The sequence below is a fragment of the Schistocerca piceifrons genome, chromosome 2 (genome assembly GCF_021461385.2).
Source record: "Schistocerca piceifrons isolate TAMUIC-IGC-003096 chromosome 2, iqSchPice1.1, whole genome shotgun sequence".
NCBI lineage: Eukaryota > Metazoa > Arthropoda > Insecta > Orthoptera > Acrididae > Schistocerca > Schistocerca piceifrons.
The window spans coordinates 650387923-650408434 of record NC_060139.1 but is presented as its reverse complement, the minus strand read 5'-3'; the positions used below and the strand labels follow the sequence as shown (position 1 = coordinate 650408434).

Sequence of the window (20512 nt, the reverse complement as noted above, 5' to 3'; positions counted from 1 at the left end):
ATACCTCGTTATGTTTGAGCTCAAAGTATGTTCTAAGATTCTACAACAAACCGATGTCAAGGATATTGGCGATAGCTTTGTGGATCACTTTTAATACCCTTCCTGTAGACGGGTGTGATCTATGCCTTTTTCCAGGAACTGGGCACAGTTTTTTGGTCGAATGATATACGGTAGATAATTGTTATAAGAGGGCCTAGCTCAGCCGCCTTCAGTATAGAATCTGAGAGGGATTCCATCGGGGCCTGGAGCGTTGTTCAATTTTAATGATTTCAGCTGTTTCTCAACACCACTGACACTAATACTTATTTCATTCGTCTTTTCAGCTGTTCGAGGATTAAACTGAGACAATTCTCCTGGGTTTTCCTTCGTAAAGGAGCATTTGAAAACGGAGTTAAGCGTTTTAGCTTTAGCTTTGGTACCATCAATTTCAGTTCCTGTCTCATTCGCTATGGACTGAACACTAAGTTTGGTGTCACTAACAGCCTTTACATACGACCAGAACTTCTTTGGATTTTGTGAAATATCATTTGACAATACTCTGCTATGGCAGTAACTGAAAGCATCTCTTGACAGCCAAACGCGTTTTATTTAGCATCTCTCCATCTATAACCCTACGATTTGTTTACACCTATTATGCAGTAATCTCTATTTCTTTAGAAGTTTCTTTACAGTGATTGTATACCATGGTGGTTCCCTCCCATTGTGAACTGTTCTAGTGGATACATATCTATCCAGTGCGTGGTCAACTTTTCTTTTAAATTTGAGCCAGAGCTCCTATACATGTTCCTGACTTGTGCTGAAAGTTTCAAGTTCCTGGTTGAGCTATGACACTACTGAATTTTTTATCTAGTTTGCTTGACAAATATATCTTTCTACTTGTTTTAGTTGTTCTTTTTACTTTGGTAATCATTGTTGCCACAACCGCGTCATGGCCGCTGATACCAGTTTCGATGTGGACATCCGCAAAGACGTCAGTTTTCTTTGTTGGCATTACAGCTATTATATTTCCATCACGGGTGGGGTTCCTAACTATCTGTTCTAGGCAATCTTCAGAGAAGGCATTTCGTCAAGTTTCACAGGATGTCTTGTCACGCCCACCTCTTAGAAAACTGTAGTTTTCCCAATTACTTGTTGGATGGTTAAAATCACCAACGATGATTACCGTATGATGGGGGAACTTGCGTACAAGTGAACTGAGGTTTTCTGTAAAGTTCTCAGTTTCATCAGGAGATGAGTTTGGTGGGCGATAGAAGGATCCAATCATCTTATGCCCACCCCTGATACTGAGTCTTGCCCAAACAATTTCACATACAGCTTCAATTTCTATCTCGCTGGATTTGAGTTTCTTGTCTACTGCGACAAGCACATCACCCCTATTTCCTATTTACCTATCTTTCCGCTTCACACTTCAATTTTCCCCAAAAATCTCTCTGATATCAATTTCACGTTTCAACCAACTCTCTGTAGCTAGTATTATGTGAGCTTCACTGCTTTTCATGAACGCTTCCCACTCTGGAATTTTGTTGCGAATGCTTCGGCAGTTTACCATTAGGATTTTAATACTCTTACTTGTGGGAGGCATTTCTTTAGATCTTACACTGACACTTCTGCTCTGCCTCGTGATGACTGGGTGTTGTGTGATGTCCTTAGGTTAGTTAGGTTTAAGTAGTTCTAAGTTCTAGGGGACTGATGACCATAGATGTTAAGTCCCATAGTGCTCAGAGCCATTTGAACCATTTGACACTTCTGTGTTTCCTACAGCTATCGTTATCTGGATTGGATGGAGAGACGCCTAATCTAAAAAAACTGTTGTGTGCACCCCACATACAGTCAGTTATCTGAGTAATGTCTGATGTGTAGTGCACACCTGCCCTATTTAGGGGGACCCTACAGTTCTCAACCCTATGGCGCTAGTCAAGGAAATTGCAGCCTAACCTGTCACAGAACTTTCGATGTCTCTTCTGGTTCAGTCCTTCCACTCGACTCAGAACCAAAGCGCCAAATTGTGAGCTTCGTTGAAACTGCAAGCGCTAGGCTGTCTTCTCACCCTTCTCCGTAAGTAGCTGGAATGTCATACTGGCTGCGTAAGAAACTCTACCGTTATCATTATTAAAATTAGGAGATATTCAACGATAAGACATTTGATTGCGAGCAATGTATCCCATAGGTTTCTTGGCGACAGGTTGTTGCTAATTGGTCTGTAATCATAAAGTGATTTTGTCAGTATTGTCTTGGTTGTTTCCTTCTGCCATGAACTGCTACCAAGAATGTATCTAAGGTCACTTTGCTTTCTGGCATCCACATTGCCTATCTTGTGCAAATGACTATTCTCTATTTTGTTTTGCTGACAATTAGGGGGTGTAAGATATTAATTCTTTTGTAGTTTTTTCTTCAACATTTTCCACTCTCGTGAGTAAATCTCTCTCAGAGAGCCAAGTATTTTCCTTAAAGCGATCTGCCCGTAGGCAATAAATTTTCTTTCTTATGCCTTCTTCTCGGCAGTTAGAGCTCCGTGCGAGTAGCAGATTACTGTTGTGTAGTGGAGATGTGACAATCTGATTTTGATTCTTTTTAAAAGTGGCTATTTTCATTAAATACGTGAGCGAAACTAAATATCGTTTGTGAAGTGGTGACTGTCTTAACTCAGTTTCACACTCAAAGCCACTACATTTGTGAAAAACATTTCGCTAATATTTAAAGTTTTCTCTGCTTTTGAATAAGAGATCGTCTACTACTAGAGGTGCCCCTTCATTATCAACATAGTTAAGATCATGAAAACTATTTTTCCCCAAGCGGTTTGTAAACTTTATGTTAGTAGGCTACAATGTTTCTTTATTTGGTAGCCATGAAATTGAGGCCTTTTCCGTTCTTACTTCATAGAAGATCAGTATAGACAAGGCAGGATTGCTCTGCCTACAAGAGTTTGCGATTTTGAGATTTATTGAAATGCATCTTCTTGCACTAATTCTAACTCTCTGTAAAGTTTGTTGTAAATACAACACAATTCGCCGAATCAGCGTTGCGAGAAACTGTAATTCTCGTAACATGGTATGTGCTAGACGTTACCTGTGTACACTGCTGAATTCGTTTGTCAAAATTTAAGAAGCGTTAAAGATAGCAGGTCGAGAGTATGCTTTTTTTAGTCCTTTCCTATAGTTTTCATGGCTATTGCCAGTGTTCGATTCAATAAACATTTGGCTCCAGATCCTTGCGAGAACTACTCTTCATTAAACTATTCCACCTGATAAGTGGGATACGTAAGATAGAAAAGAAGGGCGCATGAAGAAACAGTGACAATACAAAATATTTTAGGAAATAGGCAGACTGGAATTCATAGTATTTGTAAATTTACAAAAAGATTTCCACATTGTTGACTGGAATACACTCATTGGAACTGCGAAGTTATGAGGCATAAAATACAGTGACCGAGAGATTATCTACAACTTGTAGAGAAACCAGACTCGAGGCACTAAAGTTCGAAGGGTGTGAAATGGAGACAGTGATAGAAAAAGAATTGAGACCTGCCTTTCACATTATGCAATCTTTACGCTGAGGAAGCAGTGAGGGAAATCGAACACTAACCCGAGAATGAATTAAAGTTTACGAAGAAAAAAACTTAAAGATTTGATGATGAAACTGTAAGTCCGTCAGACATGGCAAAGGACTTAGACGATCAGGTGAAGGGGATGTACAGTGCCCTGAAAAGAGTTTATGAGATGAACATAACTAAAAGTAAAACAAGCGGTATGGAGAGTCTTAGAATCAGATCAGGTGATTTTGAAGTAACTACAGTAAAAACTGATACACTGAAAGTAGTAACTGGCGACGGAGAGACCACAGAGAACGTAAATTATAGAACAGAAATAAAAAAAGCGTTTTTGAAACTGAGAAATCAACTATCGAATACAATTTTAAGTGTTGAGCAGTCTTTCCTGATGGTTCTTATTTATAGGAAAGTATAATGCGGACGATAAACAGTCCAGGTGAGAATCTATTGAAATATGCTGATATAAAAGAATTCTGAGGATTAGGTGAGAAAATGGTGTAGCTTACGAACAGATGCGGAATCGAATTGGGGGGGAAAGAGGGGGGAGTTTTTATGTACAATATGACTAGAAGAAGCATGGTAGGAGACATCCTGAGGTTTGAAGGAATAATCATTATGGTAATGGAGAGAATTGAGGGGCGGGCAGGGGGGGAGGGGACGGTAAGATTTGTAAAGGGTGTCAAAACTTTGAATGCACTAAGCAGGTTCAAATGGATGTGGGATGCTAACTAGATTTATGCAGATACGAAAAGATTTGCCCAAGATAGCAGGGAGAGCTGCGGCAAAACACTCTTCGAAGAGATTGCCAGAAGAACAAGAAGCAGCAAGTTTTACAGTTGATACCTAGTGCTGTTCTGAGAAGAAAAGCCGGTAGTAAGTTAGAATAGTAGTATTTACACTTCAGTAATATCACAAATATTTTGTGAAATGTATAAACTTTGTTGTCAGCATTTTATCACTTTTCGAGCCATGGCACCTCTAACTTATGAGATGGAAAGGTTTTTACTTTGTTCTTTTGTAAGCTTTCTTGAGGTAAGCTGGCCTATAGCTACTATAGCTGGTCTTTGATATCCTTGACACTGGGATGGGATGGAGTTGCTGTCCGAGTTGGACCCTCACATGTTCCGTCAGGGACAGATTGGGGATCCTGTTCCCAAGAGGGCTATTTCAAAATTACTCTATCAGTCTATAGAGACAAGTGCTAAGTGTGGACGATCATTGTCCTGCTGCAAAATTTCACCACAATTAGTCAAATGAGAGGTAATGCACTGAAGCACCAAAGAAACTGGTATAGGCCTGTGTATTCAAATACAGAGATATGTAAACAGGCAGAATAAGGCGCTGCGCATCGCCTATATAAGACAATAAGTGTGTGGCGCAGTTGTTAGATCGCTTGCTGCTGCGACAATGGCAGGTTATCAAGATTTAGCTAAATTTGAACGTCGTATTACAGTCAGCCCAGGAGCAATGGGACACAGCATCTCCCAGGTCGCGATGAAGTGGGGATTTTCACGTTCGACCATTTCACGAGTGAACCGTGAATAATAAGAAACCGGTAAAACATCGAATCTCCGACATCACTGCGGCCGGAAATACATCCTGCAAGAACGGGATCAACGACACTGAACAGAATCGTTCAACGTGGCAGAAGTGCAGCCCTTCCACAAATTGCTGCAGATTTCAGTGCTGGGCCATCGGCAAGTGTCAGCGTGCAAACCATTCAACGAAACATCACCGATGTCGGCTTTCAGAGCCGAAGGCCCACTCGTGTACCCTTGATGACTGCACGACACAAAGCTTTACGTCTCGCCTGGGCCCGTCAACACCGACATTGGATTGTTGATGACTGGAAACATGTTGCCTGGTCGGACGATTCTCGTTCAGATTTATCGAGCGGATGGACGTATACGGTTATGGAGACAACCTCATGAATCCATGGACCATGCATGACAGCAGGGGACTGTTCAAGCTGGTGGAGGTTTTTTAATAATGTGGAATGTGTACAGTTGGAATGATATGGGACCCCCGATAAGTCTAGATACGACTGACAAGTGACACGTACGTAAGCATCCTGTCTGATCACCTGCATTCATTCATGTCCATTGTGCATTCCGACGGACGTGGGAAATTCCAGCAGGACAATGCGACACCCCACACGTCCGAAATTGCTACAGAATGGCTCCAGGAACACTCTTCTGAGTTTAAACACTTCCGCTTGCCACCAAACTTCTCAGGCATGAACATTATTGAGCATATCGGGGGTGCCTTGCAACGTGCTGTTCAGAAGAGATATCCACCCCTTCGTACCACGGATTTATGGACAGCCCGCAGGGTTCAGGGTGTCAGTTCCCTCCAGCGCTACTTCGGACGTTAGTCGAGTCCATGCCAGGTCGGGGCCCTACACGATATTACGTAGGTGTATAACTTTATTTGGCTCTTCAGTGTTTATGAGGACGCAGGATGTCCGTGGCGTATCACTTTGCCGAGTTTCGTCACTCACTACCAGTCGTGAGCCGAAGTTACACCCGATGGCTCCCCACGTCAAAATTAACAACGCTGTGCCTCTACAAAATATTAGAAGATTTGGACCTCTCTCAAGGCCACCGCCTTACTTGCCGCGTATGGTAATTCGGTTTAGTGGAGAACCGCGATGCATCACTTAACGCGACGCCATTCATGTTCGCCGGTCACGGCAACACTCCAAAAGCAGTCGTTTGTGTTGTGATATTAACGACAGCCTACGCATGGGCCGACAATTCCCTAGTCCGACAGCAGCTAGCCTCTGAACAATGACACAGAATACTGCAGGGTGTCCATTACTTCTTCTTGGACGGCAGGTGTAGACGTGAAGGGGTTACCATGTGCTTGGTGGTCTCATGAGACCTTGATGACGGAATACACCTGCTGTCACGTCCAATTCAGTACAACATCAGGACTCTGTCGTATCTGAGCGCCCCACAAATCTGGATATTGGACGGTTCAACCAGTTGGCCAAATGGAAACATGCAATGAGGTCCTTTTCAAACTCTGGCAAGTGCTGATAACGCCGTGTTACACCAGTACGCGGCATCTCTATGTCCTTCACAGGAATGACTCAACATCCGACGCTGTTCGAGCCGCTTGTATATATTACGAGTCCAGGTACCAAAAACCAAAAGCGAGCAACACTAAATCCGCTGGCCATCCTACCGGTCATAGAGAATTTCCACTCTAAACATTTGCATACCCGCCGATGGTATGTACGTGTACGAAGTTACATTGGCATCCGACCATGTCTTCTGGGCACTTCACTTTTTGCCGGCCGGGGTGGCCGAGCGGTTCTAGGCGCTACAGTCTGGAACCGCGCGACCGCTACGGTCGCAGGTTCGAATCCTGCCTCGGGCATGGATGTTTGTGATGTCCTTAGGTTAGTTAGGTTTAAGTAGTTCTAAGTCCTAGGGGACTGATGACCTCAGAAGTTAAGTCCCATAGTGCTCAGAGCCATTTGAACCATTTTCTTACTTCACTTTTTTAATTAGACAATGTAAATATTGTGGTATGCGAAGTTCTAGAACATGCGGTCTACTTATAATATTTCGGGTTTCCGACGTGACATCTCTCCTCAGAACCCCTCCTCAGAACTCCTCCACTGTGTCCTTAGCATTATTTCCCTGCTCACTACACAATGACTCTCCGCTCGTCGTTCATCTTGGCAAATTACTGTAAATATGACAGTCAGTTCCCTATATGGCCTGATTTGCTCATTAGCCGTTAATGGATTACTGGACGGCCACTAATCTGGTATCTCATCTCCATCACTGAGTCAGTCTGAAGACTTTTAAAGCACCCTTGCGCGGTGGCCTTCGACTGGAGGCAGTCGACAGTGGTCCTGCTGGGGAAAGTAATTGTCGTCACCAGTGTTGATTTACAGAGTGCAGTTCATTAACTCCAGACTGTGCGCTACTGTGCTGTGTTAAATCCCAAACTTCTCTACACTGTCGCCTTTATTGCGTCCTTATCATGTTAATAATAAAGAACTGTTCGCCAGATGAGAACGTTAAGCTGGACTTTCCTTTTTTTCAAGAGAGGTTGTCTACTTGCTGGCAGCAGGTTTAAGCCTCTTGGTGTTTCATTCTACAACCACCCATTTTGTCAGAAACATGGTATTACGAAAGGCGTTCGGTAAGTAATGCATCACATTTTTTTCTCGGGCAGTTGCGTCGAAAAGACGCGAAATTTGATGTGGGACATCGTGGAATATTCTCGCTTCAGCTCCTATAATTTCATGAAGTTCCGATAGGTGGCGGCCTATACATAGCCATCAAAATGGCATCTGTACCGGAGGTACGCTACTGGCCATTAAAATTGCTACACCAAGAAGAAATGCAGATGATAAACGGGTATTCATTGGACAAATATATTATAATAGAACTGACATGTGATTACATTTTCACGCAATTTGGGTGCATAGATCCTGAGAAATCAGCACCCAGAACAACCACCTCTTGGCCGTAATAAGGCCTTGATACGCTTGGGCATTGAGTCAAACAGATCTTGGATGGCGTGTACAGGTACAGCTGCCCATGCAGCTTCAACACGATACCACAGATCATCAAGGATAGTGTCTGGCGTATTGTGATGAGCCAGTTGCTCAGCCACCATTGACCAGACGTTTTCAACTGGTGAGAGATCTAGAGAAAGTGCTAGCCAGAGCAGCAGTCGAATATTTTTTGTATCCAGAAAGGCCCATGCAGGACCTGCAACATGCGGTCGTGCATTATCCTGCTGAAATGTAGGGTTTCGTAGGGATCGAATGAATGGTAGAGCAACGGGTCGTAACACATCTGAAATGTAACGTCCACTGTTCAAAGTGCTGTCAGTGCGAACAAGAGGTGACCGAGACGTGTAACCAATGGCACCCCAGTGATACGCCAATATGGTCATGACGAATACACGCTTCCAATGTGCGTTCACCGAGATGTCGCCAAACACGGATGCGATCATCATGATGCTGTAAACAGAACCTGGATTCATCCGAAAAAATGGCTTTTTGCCATTCGTGCACTCAGGTTGGTCGTTGAGTACACCATCGCAGGCACTCCTGTCTCTGATGCAGCGTCAAGGGTAACCGCAGCCATGGTCTTCGAGCGAGTAGCAGTGTCGCGATACGATAAACCGCAATCGCGATAGGCTACAACCCGACCTTTATCAATGTCGGAAACGTGATGGTACGCATTTCTCCTCCTTACACGAGGGATCACTACAACGTTTCACCAGGCAACGCCGGTCAACTGCTGTTTGTGTATGAGAAATCGGTTGGAAACTTTCCTCATGTCAGCACGTTGTAGGTGTCGCTACCAGCGCCAACCTTGTGTGAATGCTCTGAAAAGCTAATCATTTGCATATCACAGCATCTTCTTCCTGTCGGTTAAATTTCGCGTCTGTAGGATGTCACCTTCGTGGTGTAACAATTTTAATGACCAGTAGTGTAGAAAGCTGTGACTGAGTTTCTTTTGATGAAAAGCCAGAGCATCGCAGATATTGGTAGGCGCTAGTGGAACGTGTACATTGACCTGACACTGAATAAAAGCAAGGTGAGTCGTCGTTTGTCATCATCGCAACGAGGTTGCGCAAACTTGTCCGATCTCCCGCATGACGACCGGCTGCACACAGCTGTGACTCCTGCAATACTGAAACGGGCGGACATTAATTTGAGGAGATCGACGCATCTCAAACATGTCGGCAGTGTTGACACACTGGTCCACCAGTTGGGGTACTCAAATGTGTGTTCCCGCTTTGTTCCTCACCGCCTAACAGGAGATCTTGAACAGCAATGAAGGACCATCTGTGCGGAATAGCTTGCTCGTTGTGAGGCTGATCGTGAAAATTTTTTGCCGAACATCGTCACAGACGATGAAACATGGGTTCATCACTTCAAACCGGAAACAAAACAGCAATCCATGGAGTGGCGCCACATCACCTCTCCTCCGAAGAAAAAGTTCAAAGCTTTACCCTCAGCTGGTAAACTCGTGGCGACGATCTTCTAGCCTCTGAAGGGATTATTCTGTTCTAGGTCCTCCGTTCTGGTGCAACAATCAACTCTGGTGTGTATTGTACCACCCTCATAAAACTGAAATAACTACATCAGCACGTTCGTCGTCACAAAAATGGTAACGAACTGCTCCTTCCCCATGACAACCCAAGGCCTCACCCATGCGCACCCAACAGGAGCTCACAAAACTTCATTGGACTGTTTTCCCTCATCTCGCACCTTCCGACTTCCATCTTTGTGGTTCAATGAAGCATGTATTCCGCGGGTAGCAGTACGTGGATGATGGGGAGGTTATTTATGCCGCAAGACGCTGACTCCAAAAATGGCTCTGAGCACTAAGGGACTTAACTTCTGAGGTCATCAGTCCCCTAGAACTTAGAACTACTTAAACCTAACCAACCTAAGGACATCACACACATCCATGCCTGAGGCAGGATTCGAACCTGCGACCGTAGCGGCCACGCGGTTCCAGACCCTGGCTCCGTGTCGAGCAGTAGAGTTGGCGTGAGGCCGTCCCATTGAAGGGAGATCTTGTTGAAAAATAGGGTTTTCTAGCCAAAAGAATGGGGAATGATACGATGAATGTCACTGCTGAGTTGCAATTCCCCACAGTAATGTCCTGTAATCCCTATATTGATACAGATTTTTTCCTTTCGCCTTTATTTTACCATGTCACACGTAATGCAGCAGCTAATCTTCAATACAGGAAAATGTAAGCACTAAAATACTCTGCACCACTGTAGACTACAGAGGGACTGCTAAGTTTCAAGAGCTCTTAGTTGAGTGTAGGTATTTTAATGGGTGCGTATGAGAGGGTGGTACTGCGTGTCAACACACAGGCTACCCATCTCGAATAGCACCAAGGGGGCCACAGAACTCAACGTGCCAATCTGACCATGGGATCATCCATCAATGACATGTGCCTTCGCTCCATCAGACGGTGAGAAGACGTTTGGAATTTGATCCAGAACATTGGCACGAAGTCTAATGTTCAGGAATTTTAATCTATTATTTCTCCTTACCTTGCTGGTCAAATAATCAGCGTGAAAATTTTTTCCAGCACCAGCATTCGAACTATCGACCTGAGAGTTGAGCATCACCACTCCGGTGTACGTTGGTGACCATGGCTACGGAGGCAGTTGTTGACTGGAATAGTTTTGTCTGTTGTTTGGAACCCGTAACGTATCGTCATGGCTGACTGTTTGGAAAATGCTGAAACACTGATGGACTACCAACTTTTGAGTTTACTTTGCGAAGGAAGTTGCTTGATATTCCTTGTGACTGATCTATTGAAATATTGAGATTTGTTCCTTCCATAGAGAGTAATATCGCCACCTTCCTGTGACCTTGGTGTACGCAGGACAGGAGCAAGGCAGAGAAATGCGTAAATATTAGTTATGAAAGTGCGCATGCATGTGTTAGTGTTTCTCAGCACTAAGCAGAACTGCTCTAAGAAGAAGGTAATACGTACCCTCTGGGAAGTCTAGAATAGAGCTATTTGCGATTGTGAGCTGCTTCAACTTTGGCATCATTCCCAGTTTCAGATCTGTGCTGATATTGTCATTGTTGTAGAGCACAAATTTTTCGATGCTCGTCTTTCCCAAATTGTAGATGTTCGTTAAAGATATGGAACAGCGTGTATACCTCATGGTAATGTCATTGAAAGCTAAAGTGATAAAAAAGTTTTCATCTTCTCTGAACACTGGGCTTGTGAAATTCCAAAACTCCGTCGAAGTACTGTTGTACTTCAGAGGACTCAGGGCTGCAACACTCTCCAGGATGTACACTTCAATCGGGCAGTCCCTGCAAATGATGTGGTAATACATAAACATTGTCATAATCCTACCGGAGCAAGCATGAGTTAATAAATGTAATAACTATAAACTAACGAATCTCACATCTCACGTTTGTAAATTGCTAAGTAAAAATATACAGGGTGGTCCACTGATCGTGACCGGGCCAAATATCTCACGAAATAAGCGTCAAACGAAAAAACTACAAAGAACGAAACTTGTCTAGCTTGAAGGGGCAAACCAGATGGCGCTACGGTTGGCCCGCTAGATAGCGCTGCCATAGGTCAAACGGATATCAACTGCGTTTTTTTAAATAGGGTCCCCCATTTTTTATTGCATATTCGTGTAGTACGTAAAGAAATATGAATGTTTTAGTTGGACCACTTTTTTCGCTTTGTGATGGATGGCGCTGTAATAGTCACAAACATATGGCTCACAATTTTAGACGAACAGTTGGTAACAGGTAGGTTTTTTAAATTAAAATACAGAATGTAGGCACGTTTGTACATTTTATTTCGGTTGTTCCAATGTGACACATGTACCTTTGTGAACTTATCATTTCTGAGAACGCATGCTGTTACAGAGTGATTACCTGTAAATAACACATTAATGCAATAAATGCTCAAAATGACGTCCGTCAACCTCAATGCATTTGGCAATACGTGTAACGACATTCCTCTCAACAGCGAGTAGTTCGCCTTCCGTAATGTTCGCACATGCATTGACAATGCGCTGACGCATGTTGTCAGGTGTTGTCGGTGGATCACGATAGCAAATATCCTTCAACCTTACCCACAGAAAGATTCCAGGGACGTCAGATCCTGTGAACGTGCGGGCCATGGTACGGTGCTTCGACGACCAATCCACCTGTCATGAAATATGCTATTCAATACCGCTTCAACCGCACGCGAGCAGTGTGCCGGACATCCATCATGTTGGAAGTTCATCGCCATTCTGTCATGCAGTGAAACATCTTGTAGTAACATCGGTAGAACATTACGTAGGAAATCAGCATGCATTGCACCATTTAGATTGCCATCGATAAAATAGGGGCCAATTATCCTTCCTCCCATAATGCCGCACCATACGTTAACCCACCAAGGTCGTTGATGTTCCACTTGTTGCAGCCATCGTGGATTTTCCGTTGCCCAATAGTGCATATTAGGCCGGTTTACGTTACCGCTGTTGGTGAATGACGCTTCGTCGCTAAATACAACGCGTGCAAAAAATCTGTCATCGTCCCGTAATTTCTCTTGTGCCCAGTGGCAGAACTGAACACGACGTTCAAAGTCGTCGCCATGCAATTCCCGGTGCATAGAAATATGGTACGGGTGCAATCAATGTTGATGTAGCCTTCTCAACACCGACGTTTTTGATTTTCCCGATTCTCGCGCAGTTTGTCTGCTACTGATGTGCGGAGTAGCCGCGACAGCCGCTAAAATACCTACGTGGTCATCATCATTTGTTGCGGGTCGTGGTTGACATTTCACATGTGGCTGAACACTTCCTGTTTCCTTAAATAACGTAACTATCCGGCAGACGGCCCGGACACTTGGATGATGTCGTCCAGGATACCGAGCAGCATATATAGCACACGCCCGTTGGGCATTTTGATCACAATAGCCATACATCAACACGATATTGACCTTTTCCGCAATTGGTAAATGGTCCATTTTAACACGGGTAATGTATCACGAAGCAAATACCGTTCGCGCGGGGGGAATGTTACGTGATACCACGTACTTATACGTTTGTGACTATTACAGCGCCATCTATCACAAAGCGAAAAAAGTGGCCCAACTAAAACATTCATGGCCCAGGCACTGTCTATGGACCACCCTGTAAATACGAGGTTTGTCTGATAATTCTGGTAAAAGATTAGATAAAGAACGCTCACTTTGCAAAAACGGTTTTTTCTTTCTCCACATAATCCCGCCAAGCTAAATATTTTAGCCAAGAGAGATTTCAAAATTTTCGTGTAGTACTTTCTTTCCAGCTCGACCAGATAATTTATTACAAGTCATATAATTTCTTCATTTGATGAAAACCTCCAAACAGTGGGAACCTATGAGACCCAAAATGGAGTTACCTTCCCCCCCCCCCCCCCAAACAAACCGTTTTTCGTTCTCTGCAGTGCACCTTCACCCACTATTTTAGCTGCAACGTAATAGCATATGAAAAATTTCACCTACTTTTAAGTAACAATAGCAAAAAATTTTCTAACTACGTTACAAATAGCCGATTTCCGTTGAAACCCTTCTCCATTTTTGGTTTTTGTTCCGTCTCTAATGGCCCCGTCGTCAACGGCACGTTAATTACTAGTTATCCTTTACTTCGGTCAGTTTTTCTCTGGACTGCTTTGAATAATAACGTATTATCACTGTAAGATACGATAACTGTCTTCTACCAAATGTTTGGCGCCTGTAAGACTTGGGACTGCTGTTCAGTAACTAGAACGTCGTGTTTCTCAGTCTATACGAGTAGAAAGCATTTCGTTAGCTCAGTGATGTTACGTTAGTACCACTAAGGCAAGAACAAAGATCAGGGTTTAACTTCCCGTCGACGTCATTAGAGACGGAGACAAGCGCGGACTTTTTCAAAGGTGGGGAAGGAGAATCGTGCGTGCACTTTCAAAGGCCGAATGGGATTCCAGTGCGTTATCCACTGCATTGCGCCGCTTGGTCTGTTAAGTCAGGAAGTGCTGCAGCTATTCCATTGTTGCATACCATATGAGTAGCTAACAATTCGTTCTGAACGTTGTTTTAGTTCCGCATTTATTTACTTTTTATGTATAGATTTATTTAACCTGGCAACATTATGGTTCTCAGATCCTCTCTTACATCAAACCAGGCATTCTACATACAAGGTCTATCCGGAAGGCAGCTCATGTTTCCGTATTGAAAAACAACATAATGCTGGGAAAAGTGCTGTTGTATTCATTTGAAGTACTACTTTTCAACAGACTCTGCACAAATTTAGGCGCTTATCATGCCGGCGAATGAGTTTTAAAATACCACTGTCATGTTGTTCTGCCGTCTGAGGCTTCAGCCAGTTAGTCCCACATCGTCGTCAAAGCGCTGCGTTGCGAGCCGGGTCTTCATCGTTGGAAACAGATCGTAGTCACTGGCTGCAAGATCCTGAGTGTACGGCGGATGACGCAACTCCTCCCACACTGAGTACTTCTTACATCTTTTTTGCCGTCTTTGGTCGAGCGTTGTCGTGCAAGAACAAAATTTTTGAGCTCGACTTTCCTCTGCGCTTATTCTGAACTGCTATTCATAAGCAATCCAGAGTCTGCGAATACTTCGCAGAGTTTATTGTTATGGCACGCTCAAGAAAATCGACAAGGAGCACACCTTTCCTGGCTCAAACAACAGTCGCCGTGAGCATTCTTGCAGACAACGTTTGCGAGCATTCTCTTGTTCTTTTTTGGGGGGGAGGGGGGGGGGGGGAGAGGGGAGGAACTGCGTAGCCCCACTCCATAGACTGCAATTTAGTCTCGCAGTTCACATGGTTCACATAGGTCTCGTCTCCAGTTACGGTTCGATCAAACAATTATTGACCACCTTTTTCGTAAGAGTCCAGAAATACTAAAGACCAGCCATTCGCTGGTTCTTGTGGTTTTCTGTTAAGATTTTTGGTACCCATGTTGCAAAAAATTTGTGGTAGCCTCGCCTCTGAGCAACGATGTGATCCAACAAATTCTGTGAAATTTGTAGAAGACTAGACGAGAGCTCTGGGATTGTGAACAGGCTAATTTTTTGACTTTCGCGACCAGTTCATCAACCACAATGCTTAGCCGCTCAACCCGCTCTACATCGTGAACCTTAGTTCGGCCACTCTTAAACCTAATGCACCATTGGCCCACAACACCTTCAGTGATTAAGTTGTTTCCGTTCACACAGTTGCCGATAAATTTCAATCGGTTTGTGGTTTCTTGCCAACAGAAACCTGATTACTGACATCGATTTAGAACTCCCGGGATTTTCAATTGCGGCATTTAAAATTTTTATTGCGAAATAACGTGAAACGATACGGGCCTCACATTCGCGCGGCTTGATGCCGACTGAACGGACAAGCACTCACTCAACAATGTGGCCACGCTAGCCCCGCCCATTCTTTTTGCAGCGGGTGAAAACCTTATCTACTTTCTGGATAGCCCTCGCATTTTATTTGGCATATGCTACGTTAAGCATGTTATATTATATTTACAAATTAATATTACGATAGTACATATAAAATACACACACACAGTTTATATTCGTATATAATAGGTACGACAATAATTAGAAATTACTGTAAGATATGTTTCTAGTTACGAGTGCTAGCAGCAATCAGCTTTAGAAAAAGAGATGAAGGAGGGAGGGAAAGATGAACATGGTTATACCCAGTTAAAGAACATAAAGGGGAAGAAAGTGGGGTGATTCACAGAGAAAGGAAAAGAGAAAGAAGCCTAACTGGGAGAAGATAAGAGCACTCCTTTTACTACTTCACACTTTTACCTTAGCCAAAAGAGGTTTACTGTTCGACAGAGGGCTTACTCAAACACGAATTTGCACATCTATTATTGTCTGCCCAAGTTTTAAAGTATCGTGAATAATACATCTATCTGCTATAAACTGTATTAATCTAAAAGCCTTTCGATTTGGGTACACTGATTTACAACAAAAATGAGTATCTCGCTTTAGGAGAGCTCTTATTTTTATTTGTTTTAGGTCAATTGTGGATGAACTCCACAACTTAGAGAAATCTGGGATATGCACAGTGGTAATTAAAAGGGGGAAAATATTGACAATCAATCTCGAAAACAACCTGTATCAGGAGCAAAAGCATGAGAATCGTTGTAAGAAATTACCGTCGTTGGAGGGAAGGTGGAGTAGCTGATAGAAAACCATCTCTAAAAAACAATGGTTTGAAAGAAATGGTAAGGCTCCTTCTAGGCCCTCTGATCCTGCAACACGGCAGCAACGAAACGAAGAGATGTTCACAAAACAGGTGCGTCCACGTTGAGCTCCGCATAACAAAAGAAAGAAGTGGGCGGTGAATTCTAATTTGATAAAAGCGCCTTAGTCTCTTGAGAATCTTACTTTTTCCTTGATTAAGAGTACCCACCCCAGTTGCACCGTGGTTCAGAGGCCACGTGAAGTTTTGGTCGCTCTATAGCTACCTCGGCAACTCAGTCCAGAGACGGTAGGTACGCTTGGTCATAACTACAATGCGAGCCAAGTACTGCACTGCGGCGTTCAAACCACCTTCGGCTTTTACTTATCAATGATTATCATCTCTATCTGCTAATATACTTCAAAAAATTACAAGCACACGTGCACGTTGCTGAAAGTTTTTTCCACAGCATTATTGAAGACGCAGTGGAAAAGTAGTGACGACTCTCTGAGCAAAACCGATTTCTAATACTTTGGCCGAAAAGAGGTTTACTCAAATTTACGACAAACATTTGTGTTTCAGACAATGATAACATGAATTCAAATAACGCACACAACATGTGTGATGTTTGGGGCAATCAGAGAATGATAACTGAAGGAACTTTTAGTACAGCAATGTAAAATTTTCGGTGCTTATACCATATAATGGAAGGCATGGAGCAATACACGCATGAATAATAAACTAGTTGATTTGCTGTAAGGCTGGAGGTATTTGTTGCCACCTTAGCTGTTTAGTGCAGCCTGATCCATATCTAGTGTCGTAAGACTTGATGTTTTCATAGATCGAATCAGCTCTGAAGCGCCAAAGAAACTGGTATAGGCATGCGTATTCAAATACAGAGATATATAAACAGGCATAATACGGCGCAGCGGTCGGCAATGCCTGTATAAGACAGGTGTCTGGCGCAGTTGTTAGATCGGTTACTGCTGCTAAAATGGCGGGTTATCAAGATTTTAGTTAGTTCAAGATTTAAGTTAGTTTGAACGTGATGTTGTAGTCGGCGCACGAGCGATGGGACACAGCATCTCCAGGAAGGTAGCGATGAAATAGGGATTTTCCCGTAAGACTATTTCACGAGCGTGAATATCAGAAATCCAGAAAAACATCAAATCTCCGACATCACTGCGGCCGGAAAAAGATCCTGCAAGGTCGGGACCAACGACGACTGAAGAGAATCGTTCAGCGTGGCAGAAGTGCAACCCTTCCGCGAACTGCAGCAGATTTCAATGCTGGGCCATCGCCAAGTGTCAGCGTGTGAACCATTCAACGAAACATCATCGATATGGGCTTACGGAGCCGAAGGCCCACTCGTGTACCCTTGATGACTGCACGACACAAAGCTTTACGCCTCGTTTGGGTCCGTCGACACCGACATCGGACTGTTGATGTCTGGTCAAATGTTGCCTGGTCGGACGATTCTCGTTTCAAATAGTATCGAGCGGATGGACGTGTACGGGTACGGAGACAACCTCATGAATCCACGGACACTGCATTTCAGCAGGGGAATCTGGAAGTTGGTGAAGGCTCTATAATGGTGTGCGGTGTGTGCAGTTGGAGTGATAGGGGACCCCTGATACTTCTAGATACGACTCTGACAGGTGACACGTACATAAGCATCCTGTCTGATCACCTGCAACCATTCACGTCCATCGTGCATTCTGACGAACTTGGGCAATTGCAGCAGGGCAATGTGACACCCCACACACGTCCAGAATTGCTACAGAGTGGCTCCAGCAACACTGTTATGAGTTTAAACACTTCCGATGGCCACCAAACTCCCCAGACATGAACATTATTGAGCACGTCTGGGACGCCTTGCAACGCACTGTTCTGAACAGTGCTCTTACGGCTTCATGGACAGGCCTGCAGGATTCATGGTGTCAGTTCCCTCCAGCACTACTTCAGACATTAGTCGAGTCCATGCTACATCGTGTTGCGGCGCTTCTGCGTGCTTGCGGGGGCCGTACACGATATTAGGCAGGTGTGCCAGTTTCTTTGGCTTTTGTAGTGCAAATGCGTTGGTACTGAATGTCTGACAACCGTTGAGATGGGATATAAAGTGTAAGGAAGAAACTTTAGGTGATCTTGCATTCACCCTGCGGATAAGTATGACATAGTTATCCCCAATGTGAATGCAAGGGTTGTTTTCCCAAATGGAGCCAACTCTAGCCGGCCGAGCGGTTCTAGGCACTTCTGTCCGGAACCGCGCTGCTGCTACGGTCGCAGGTTGCATCCTGCCTCGGGCATGGATGTGTGTGATGTCCATAGATTAGTTAGGTTTAAGTAGTTCTAAGTTAAGGGGACTGATGACCTCAGATGTTAAGTCCCATAGTGCTTGGAGCCATTTGAACCATATTTTGGCGCCAACTGCAGGAAATGCTATCCGAAAAGATAAGGAGGAAAAGTGGTCATACGGCCGGAAATGCGTTCAAAAGCAGGTGCAACAACTTGCAGGTGGAGATAAACAATGTTGGACAGTGTAGGTTTGAAAGCACACCTGTGAAAATACCATGCAGGTGGGAGTGATCTGCCCGTACCAGTGTAAAAATCTCCAAATTTAAGAAGGCAACGAGCGCTGAAGCAGCATCATGCTGTAGCCACTTAACTCTCCGTACCACCAAAGGTACGGCTTCCAGCAGGAGAGGCAGGGTCACTCACAGGGTGTGCGTATATGCTTTGCGTGTGAGTTGCTGCGGCGATGATGACTTGTCTCATGAGGCAGTCGCCAATATTCGCCGCTCAAGCATTGGAGCTAAACAGGTGCTGATGGTCCGCTGTTGACATACCGTGAGTTTCTCCGTAGCCCCCAGGCGGATAGTGTGAAGGATTTTTTTTTAATACGTTTATTATAACAGCTTCAGCTGCAATTCAAAAATGGTTCAAATTGGTCTGAGCACTATGGGACTTAACATATGAGGTCATCAGTCCCCTAGAACTTAGAACTAATTAAACCTAACTAACATAAGGACATCACACACATCCATGCCCGAGGCAGGATTCGAATCTGCGACAGTAGCGGTCGCGCGGTTCCAGGCTGTAGCACCTAGAACCGCTCGGGCACTCCAGCCGGCAGTTGCAATTAGCCTCACATTATAAGAAGTTTCCATCGCTTAATAATCAACTCCAGATCTAAACATAAAATTTAAAAAAAGAAACATTGAAAATTGACTATTTAAGTAGATAAAGCAGATTTAAAATATTTTGAATTTTAAATTCTTAAAACTGTAACTAAATAAGTAGACAAACTAGGCTGGTAGTATTTATCTTTTTTAAAGTTGCCTCCAGTTAATCAGAGCTATGAAAAGCCACATTTCTTTAAAAAGAACACAGCGCTCAGTTATAAAATAAAAGGAAAGTCACTATAGTACACTTGTGACACCATTCAATAGTATCCCGCATTTTAGTAATCTCACTCTGCGTCATATAGATAACGTTAAAAGTGGAACATCTAGTGCAAAAACCTATATGGCTATAGCATAGAGAGTAAGGGTATCAGATAAAATAGTTCAAGAGTTTTGAACAGTCGGGTTAAGAATAGGCTTTTGCTCAAGTGAAATATTGATTTTAAGCTAAGTTCTCAGTTTAGTGCATCAGGTGTGTATAATATTAAATGCAACGACTCTCACAAGCAGTTACAGAGTGATTCAGCTGTCCCTACCGATGCTGTTTTATGCTACCTACAATTCTAAACTGGTGAAATTTTGCAAGGTAGCATTTATTTTGTCACAAAACAGTGTAAACGTGTGCTAGTAAAGTAGAAACAATGTAAAGAATACAGAACGCAAACAACTGTAACATGCATAACGGAAGACAAAAATGTTCTTTATTTTTTTTTCTCAACTTAATGGATTTTCACACATTCCGACAGCTGGTTAATGTGCTCAGTGTGGGCTTTGACAATCTCTGGCAGCAATAGAGGCCTGACAACCGTAGGCCACGTTGTGAATGATGTCACCAATCTCATGTTCAGGCAATAACGCCCATTCTTCCCGCACAGCTGCTCGCAACTCTTGGAGAGTGGTTGATGGACAGTGACGTAGTGCAACCCCTCTCGCAAGTGCACCTCAGATGTCCTCTATGGGATTCAAATGTGGAGAGCGAGCAGGTCACATCATGCGGGCAATATCTTCCATATCCAAGAAACCGTCAGCCACCCGTACTCTATGACGTCGAACATTATCGTCCAGTAATACCAAGTCT

The 20512-nt window shown here is 43.7% G+C and overlaps 1 protein-coding gene across 2 annotated transcripts in view; it reads right to left on the bottom strand.

Annotated features, from left to right (window-relative positions):
- LOC124776212 (toll-like receptor 2) overlaps positions 1 to 20512 on the bottom strand; it is a 183499-nt gene that overhangs the window by 88802 nt on the left and 74185 nt on the right. For both annotated transcript variants that reach the window (XR_007015605.1, XM_047251063.1), the window contains exon 3: positions 11050 to 11381. Coding sequence is in view for 1 of the 2 variants with exons in the window: in XM_047251063.1 (XP_047107019.1) it covers positions 11050 to 11381 (332 nt within the window). In the remaining variant the exon portion in view is untranslated. The remainder of the gene's footprint in view (positions 1 to 11049; positions 11382 to 20512) is intronic.